Source organism: Corvus brachyrhynchos, unplaced genomic scaffold (assembly GCF_000691975.1).
Source record: "Corvus brachyrhynchos isolate BGI_N302 unplaced genomic scaffold, ASM69197v1 scaffold94, whole genome shotgun sequence".
Classification (NCBI taxonomy): Eukaryota; Metazoa; Chordata; class Aves; order Passeriformes; family Corvidae; genus Corvus; species Corvus brachyrhynchos.
The window spans coordinates 12,077,289-12,085,183 of record NW_008238330.1 but is presented as its reverse complement, the minus strand read 5'-3'; the positions used below and the strand labels follow the sequence as shown (position 1 = coordinate 12,085,183).

Genomic DNA, 7,895 nt, shown 5'->3' with positions numbered 1-7,895 from the left:
AAATGAATTTTCCTGAAGACTTCACCTGGTCACCAGCAGCCAGTGCTAGTTAGAGGAAAGGTAGCTGGGCTGTGAGAATGAAACTGGGATGCTTTTGCTAAGTGAATAGGGATGGAGGAAGAAAATGGGGTAAGCTCTTCATGCCTGTGATCTCTTGGAAAAAGAGTAAAGATGAGCTGACCAAAAATAGAGTCCCTCCCACAGGCTCTTAGCTGCTGGAGCATCATCCATTGTGGCTGAGCTGCAGGCTTCAGGATATGCTCTCTTAATTCCATTGCACAGTCTTGAGCTGCCCCCACACCGGTGTTTTTGTTGAACTCTCCATGTCTGGCTCTAAGTCTGCTGCCCCCTGCCCTGTCAGCATCACTGGCAGGGAAATCTGCCTCTTCTGCTTCCCTCTCTCACTCTGCTGCTCCCCTGCAGCCCACTTGTCTCGGGAGTCCTCAAGGGCACGTCCCATCCCCTCCCATGGGACGGACATCACTGCCCTTTGCCAGCTTGGCAGCAAGAAGCTCTGTGCAGCTTTTACATGCATGTCTCTTCTGGCTTGGCTCTGGTCTATCAGCTGTCATTTCTCCTGGTGCTGAAGGATGATGCTTTAGCATTTCAAAGCAGAGTGGAAAAATGTCAGTCCATGCAATTTCCTTGGTATGATGCCATGAAGATTTTTTGCCTTTTCTTTTATACCCGTTATACCTTTTTACAACTTCTGTATTCTTAGTGCTTTTTGCCTACATTCTTGGACTTGTTTGTCAAGCTAAGAGACTAAACATTTTAGAAGGTTCGTAGCTAGGGATCAGTGTGCCCCAGACCCCAAGGTGCTCTCCAGAACACATTCTGTAAACTAAGATAGAACCATCCAGGGGAAGGCTCCTTGGAGAGGGGGGCTCACTCAAGCCTCTCATTGAGGAATCTTTGATAGATATGCTAATTAGTAAGACCTCTAATGTTATACCAGATCTTTTGGGGGGGGCATTGCGGTGTGCATTTTGATGCATTTGACCTAGATATAGTGCACCTAAAGATCCTTAAAATAAATACCAAAGTAAAATCCCTTTTTCCTTTCTAACCTTGTTTGACTCTTGATTTTAAGACCAGGAAAAGGCATCAGGTAACTGGGGCATATTACTCACGTGGAGCAGAGCCCTGGTTATCCCAGCATCACTGGGAAGTAAGAGGGTGGATGAGTGTGGTAGGGATGGGGAGGAGGGAGTCTGTGAGCAGCTCGGGGGCTGACTGGCCTAGAGGCTGCCCTCTATGGAGAAAGAAACAGCACAGAGCACTCTGCTCTTAAGAAAAGTAACAGCGTGTCTGGCCTGCCACTTCTGCAAGTGCCTTTCAGTTCTTAGGATGTTCTCTGATAACACTGTGGGAATGGCAGCTCTAGACCCATTTTGTGAGGGAGATTTAGTAATGAAAATTTATTTTATTGTGAAGCAGTTCTCTTCAGGCAGAAAACGAAATGCTTTCACCTGTTTCAGTGTTACCCTCTGCCTCCTGGGAAAGTTTCCTATCCCATGTCTACTGCTGCTGACAGCATTTTATGACTGATCTCGGCTTGGGGGACTGAGGAACCAGGGGACATTGAGAGTGATTGCTTGCCTTTCTTCCCTTGGTGCAGCCTCTCCTGGGTACGTAAAAGCAAACTGTGGGATTGTTTGTTACTATTTATGCTCTATCGTTCCCTGAGGGACCAAAAATTATCGTTCTTGAAGGTCTGTTTTCACCGAAAGTGTCAGATTAAAAAAAGGTGGATGATAAAATGTGGGAAAACAGGCAAAGAATTAAGACAGTTCTATGAGTACCTGTGAAATTCTCCTTTCACTCTGCCTGCAGCACCCTTTCCTGTCCACATCCCCTTGTTCACTTCCAGCAAAAGCAGCTTTCTTCCAGGCAGCATGAACCAGGATTTAGGAATTGGCAATGAGGAACAGAAATGAAGATGGATTATTTTAGCATTGCTAACATTTAACACATATTCCTGACACCTGGTTGGCTAAAGTACATACGCTCACTTCAGCTAAGTGCAGGGAAGTGAAAGAGCTGTAATGAGGGAAGAGGTGGAAGAGGGCCTTGCAGGTGATTTTTACTAAAAAGCTGAGTTGTTCATTCCTAGCCATTTAGCAGGTGTGGCTGTGGCAGAGTCTGAAATGAAAATTGCTAACCTCTGAACATTGGCTGCATCCATCAGGCTGCATCTCTGAAGTGCCTCTTATGCCTTCCCTTGGGGCTGGAGGGGAGAGAACAAATCAGTCAGGGGTGAAACATTTGAACAGGCTGTTTTCAAGAGGGCCTGTTTGGCTCAAGGGGTTTGTAATGGTCAGCAGAACTCTCTACCACCAAAATGCCCGTGAAATGCAGGTGGTATCAGTGGTGTTTTTATGGACTGTGGGCTTCTTATGCTTTTGAAACACGCACATATACACACTCACCTTGCCATAATGGAATAGTAAAGAAGCCATGTGATCTTCCTTCCTCTGCCGAGTTGTTGCAACTTGCATTGACTCCACTGAATTTGTAGGTGCTTTGTTCTTGTGACCCAGAGAAGTTAACTTTCACAATGCCTGTGGACTGGCCTTCCTTTAAGTGTGTGCTTGCAGCAGAGGACTTGCTTGTTAAAGGTCTCCTCCATGTACTGATTGTCAGGCTTTGCACATGGCTGCTGGGGCTCGATCCTTTCCTTGGTGATGCTGTTTAAGTCACTTAAAGCTGTGCTCACAAGATGAGAGGTTTGTAGTGGAGAGGTTATGTACAGAGCTGGATGATATCATTAGACATCTTTCAAAGACAGTGAAGAAGTAAAACAAAGCTTTGAAAGTCGGTACCAACAAAATAATTTAGGATCTGTCCCCATCAAAAATTTCTCTTTCTGAAAACAGGTTTGATTGCATTAGCAGAACCTGAGTGGTGTACTGCTGTCCCCAGTGGGTTTCCATTCCAGGCTGTCCATGGAATAGCCATGGTTGAGAGTTGCAAAGCCATCAGGAGCAGCAGTCATCCCCTGTTGACAGAGGAGGACAGAGTGAGATGTGATGTGACAGCCATCATTTTTCTGTGCAGGATATCTGTGGCACCTGGGACAAGACCCGGTTAAAATTGCTGTGGTGGGAACAAAGGCTAAGTGTTAGAAAAGAGTTTATCACAGTCCTTCATGCCTCTCTCGACAGAGATTGGCTGAAGAGATGAATTAGTACTAAGAATGAGATAGAGACACATCCTTGGGGCATGGTTTATGGAGAGTTGATCCTGCCCTGATAATCAGATGACCACTCTAAGTTCCTTTCCTTTTTTTTTCCATGGTTCAAATCAAAACAATAACTTTTTAATTTGCTGCTTGCAAAAGTTTCTAAATGAAGCAGTTTTTCAGACCACTTGCCTATGGAGGTGGACTTCATTTCTGTTTCATTTGAGTAGCTAGAAATTGAAATGAATTTGCTCAGATCCCCCAAGATCACCTCTCAAGTTTGCGTGGCTTACAGCTAGTACTCATTTCTTCAGCATTATTCAGACTCCCACATACCTTCAGTTCTTCCTAAGACAGATCCCGCAGGCTGTTGGGATCTCATGAGGTATAGGAATCCCTTCAGACTTCACTGAATTCCATGAATGATTCTCCATTCAATTACAAGTTGCAGGATCAAGCTTTTAGGTTGCAATATCTCTTTTCAAAGGAACTCCTTTGGCAGTAGAGGAGGTGTTTGCTTTGGTCCCAAATATGCCTGGCTAACTTCCTCCACTTTGCCATGTAAGAAGTGTTTCTTGGTTAAAATGCGTGCTTGGGATGTCAGAACATGTACTTGAGACATAGTTGTTTTTTTTTCCCCCATGGCAAACTTGTATCAAAGGAAGCTTAAAAGTGCTACCTTTAAAGATGGCAGCTGGAAACAATCTAGTGGGGTAAATACTAATCAGAAATTTCCCTTCCTAGAATTCCCCATGAGTCATGGATGCAATTATTTACAGCCTGTGAATTTTGCCTATTTACATCAGTGAATCTTGATGCATAATGAAAATCGAAGCCCATAAATTCTGTAGGTGAATCAATACCTCAATTGAAGTTCACAGTTGAAATTATAATCAATACTCTGATATAAGCCAGTAGTGTTTCTGCATAGAAAGAAAACAGTGGCAGGCTCTAACAGAAAAAGAATCATGGAGGCCTTGGAGCAGCACGGAAAAGGTTCTCAGGTTGGGATGGGAAAATGCCAACAGTGAAACCCTTCAAATGCATTAGCTTATCATTTGTATAAGAGTTGGCTGTGCTGGTGTGAGCCAGACTCTCACTAAATGAAGGTTTGATTGCTTTAATGACACATCAGTTCCTCTCATAAAGAGCAGAGCTCTCCTCTCTCCCATGCCAATATTTCTTTTGGAAGATGATGGCAGTTCCTAGATTGATCCTGGATTGCAGCCAAAGCAACACCCAGGTGACTCAGGATTCTCCCACAGGGTAGTCCATAGACCTGCAAGTCCTTTCCCCACCCCTGGATAAAATGAAATTGAGTGTGATGTTCACTAGTTCACATTCCACGTGGAGTGTAGCGAAATCTGTCCTGGCAATGCTCCTCGAGCTATCGCTACCTGCACAGTGAAGGTGAGAGGTATTGCTGAGTGCTCTCAGCCACACAGAGCAGGAGGAGGAGCTTGGTCTCCAAGTCCTCTGCAGGTGGCCCAGTGACTGCAGTGCTCTATTTCCTCTCACTGTGGGAGTGGTCTGCAAAGAGCAGAGTGATCCAGAGTCCCAGAGAACATACTTTTCTTTCTAACAGATCTTCATAGAGCTCATCCTTAAGCTCTTTTACATTTTCTTTTTCAAAAGCATAGAAATGAAAATGAGAGAGGAGCCTTCCTGTAGAGCAGCTCCCAGTTCTGTTTGCTTTGTATTTTTTTACAGTTTTGGGGAGACCTTTGGCACTTCTTTCCCCTCATTCCCTGGAAAGGGGAAAAATTACCGAAAGAAGCTTAAACTCTCTTGAATAGTCCATAAAATATGATTCATGGTGGAGCTGTAAACCTGATGTTTAAATGGTTCCTTTCTTGTTTATTTTCCACAGGTCTTTGCCCTCACCATGTCAAAGAGTGTTAATGATGTGTTCCCTCTCCATTGCATTCCCCACCTGTCATCCTGCTAGGATCTAACTACAGAATGAACATAGCAGCTGTGTTCAATGCCCTGCTTGTGTCTGTCCTTGCTGCCGTGCTCTGGAAGTACATCAAACTGCATGAGCATGCCGCCATGGTGGAAGAGGAGCTGGTCCTCATGCGCCAGTCTCAGGAGCTTTCTGAGGCTCAGATTGACTACCATGCGGCTCTGCAGGCCCTGGTGGAGAACGGTACCAGGATGGTGTGCACTGGCAGGATGCACACTGACCGCATCTGCCGCTTTGAGTCCCTGTGCTACTCTACCGAGGCTGAGGAGTTTGTCTACTTCCACAGCAACTCCTCCGTCATGCTGCCCAACCTGGGCTCCCGGAGGTTCCAGCCGGCTCTGCTTGACCTCTCCTCTGTGGAAGATCACAACACCCAGTACTTCAACTTCGTGGAGCTGCCAGCTGCTGCGCTGAAATTTATGCCAAAGCCGGTCTTTGTGCCTGATGTGGCGCTGATCGCCAACAGGTTCAACCCAGACAACCTGATGCACGTCTTTCATGACGACCTCCTCCCCCTCTATTACACCATGCAGCAGTTCTCCGACTTAGATCTGGAGGCACGACTCTTCTTCATGGAAGGCTGGAGTGAAGGTGTTCACTTTGACCTGTACAAGTTACTGAGTAACAAGCAGCCGCTCCTCAGGGAGGAGCTTAAAACCCTGGGCAGGCTCCTCTGCTTTACCAAATCCTATGTGGGACTATCCAAAATCACCACCTGGTACCAGTACGGATTTGTCCAGCCACAAGGGCCAAAGGCTAACATCTTGGTTTCTGGTAATGAGATCAGGCAGTTCACCAAATTCATGATGCAGAAACTGAACATCAGCTTGGAGGAAAGCTCCAGTGAGGAGTACATCGTAGTGTTCAGTCGGACAATCAACAGACTTATCCTAAATGAGGCAGAACTAATCCTGGCTCTCGCTCAGGAGTTTCAGATGAAAACCATTTCCGTCTCTCTGGAGGAGCATTCATTTTCTGACATCGTCCGGTTGATCAGCAATGCGTCCATGCTGGTCAGCATGCACGGGGCCCAATTAGTCATGTCGCTCTTCCTGCCAAGAGGGGCCACGGTGGTGGAGCTCTTCCCATATGCTATCAACCCTGAACACTACACCCCTTACAAAACCCTGGCAACCCTTCCTGGCATGGACCTGCAGTACATTGCCTGGCAGAACACCGACAAGGAAGACACCGTCACCTACCCGGACAGACCTTGGGATCAGGGTGGGATTGCTCACCTGGACAAAGCGGAGCAGGAGCGCATCATTAAGAGCACGGAGGTGCCACGGCACCTCTGCTGCCGCAACCCCGAGTGGCTGTTCCGTGCCTACCAGGACACAAAGGTGAACATCCCGTCTCTCATACACGTGATTAGGCAGGCTGTGAAGACTAAGCCCGGACCCAAGAAGCAGAAGTGGTCTGGTAGCCTCTACCCTGGCAAAGTGAGGGATGCCAAGTGTCAGGCCTCTGTCCAGGGCACGAGTGAAGCTAAACTTGCTGTGTCCTGGCAGATCCCCTGGAATCTGAGGTATCTCAAGGTCAGAGAAGTAAAATATGAAGTGTGGATACAAGAGCAAGGGGAAAACACTTACATGCCTTATATATTGTCCCATCAGAATCACACCTTCTCAGAAAACATTAAGCCCTTCACGATATACCTGGTGTGGATACGCTGCATCTTCAACAAAAATCTCCTGGGACCTTTTGCAGATGTGCTCTTGTGTAGTACATAACCTGCTGCACTACCTGTACAGCTCTAACCTGCTCTCCACTCCATCTGTGGTTTAAAACTTCTCGTCTTGTAGTTTGTAGAGGGCTGAAGAGGACTAGACTGTACCAGTGCCTAAGTGTCCATTTTATTGCACTCCACATGTATTCTTTCAATGGTATTTATTTCCAGTGAGTGTTTGGGAAAAAAAAAAAAAAAAAAAGAGAAACCTCTATGTTCTTCAGAGTAACTTCCAGAGGTTAAATTACATGCTGAATACATGTAATTGAAAAGAGAATGGAAGTGAATTGTGTGTACCTTGGTCGTGATTTAAATTTGTTCCTATTGTGTGGTGACTATTTAAGCACAGTTAATTCCATGGCTAAGTGGGCAATTCTCATCTGCTTTTTCATTGTAAGTTATTTTTTCAGTAGCTCTTGACTGTAACTTTGAGTTCAAGATTTTGTATGAGAGCCTTCATTAAACTGCTGTAAACTTCCTCAATACTTTTTTTCATTTTATTATTTGTCAAAAGTATTACTGTGAGAGATTTGTCCATTGCTGTGATAAAATGTGTATGTGTAGCTTTTTATTTTTCATATTTTGACTGAAGAGAATGAGACTACAGTGTCGACTTCACGTTTAAAATCAGATTTAACTGCACCCCTATCGCAAAAGGTTGTAGTAACAGGAGGTAGAAGGGATGGAGTAGATAAAATAATTTACTGTGTTTGAGGAGTTTTCATTTTGTAAGTCTTGTTTAGGTGTGTGAGAAAGGAGTGGGGTGATTTGGGAGAGGTGATGGGGAAGAGATTGCACTTAGAGCAATCTGCTCAAGAAAATCCATTTTTTTGGTGTTTGATCAGAATAATCTGTTGATAATAGTTACTAATAGGTACGTGCTTTGCTAGGGAATAGGCAGGTGGTGGCAAAGGGAAGCTTTCTGTGCACAGGTGTTCCTGGATGTTGGTGGAAGGAAGGGGAGTCAGGCAGGAAACAGGTAGGTGGTGCCAGGGCATTGGGCTGGCCAGAGCACG

The 7,895-nt window shown here is 45.5% G+C and overlaps 1 protein-coding gene across 7 annotated transcripts in view; it reads left to right on the top strand.

The window, feature by feature from the left end:
- The window catches only part of POMGNT2 (protein O-linked mannose N-acetylglucosaminyltransferase 2 (beta 1,4-)), a 31,845-nt gene extending 24,481 nt beyond the window's left edge, over positions 1 to 7,364 (top strand). For 5 of the 7 annotated variants that reach the window (XM_017734570.1, XM_008633923.2, XM_008633924.2 and 2 more), the window contains one exon: positions 5,055 to 7,364. In XM_017734570.1, the coding sequence (XP_017590059.1) occupies positions 5,147 to 6,883 (1,737 nt within the window). In that variant the 5' untranslated portion in view covers positions 5,055 to 5,146 and the 3' untranslated portion in view covers positions 6,884 to 7,364. Of the gene's footprint in view, positions 1 to 1,481; positions 1,632 to 5,054 lie in introns of all 7 variants that reach the window. The other 2 variants (XM_017734568.1, XM_017734567.1) reach the window with 1 other exon arrangement.
- Positions 7,365 to 7,895: the final 531 nt, after the last annotated feature.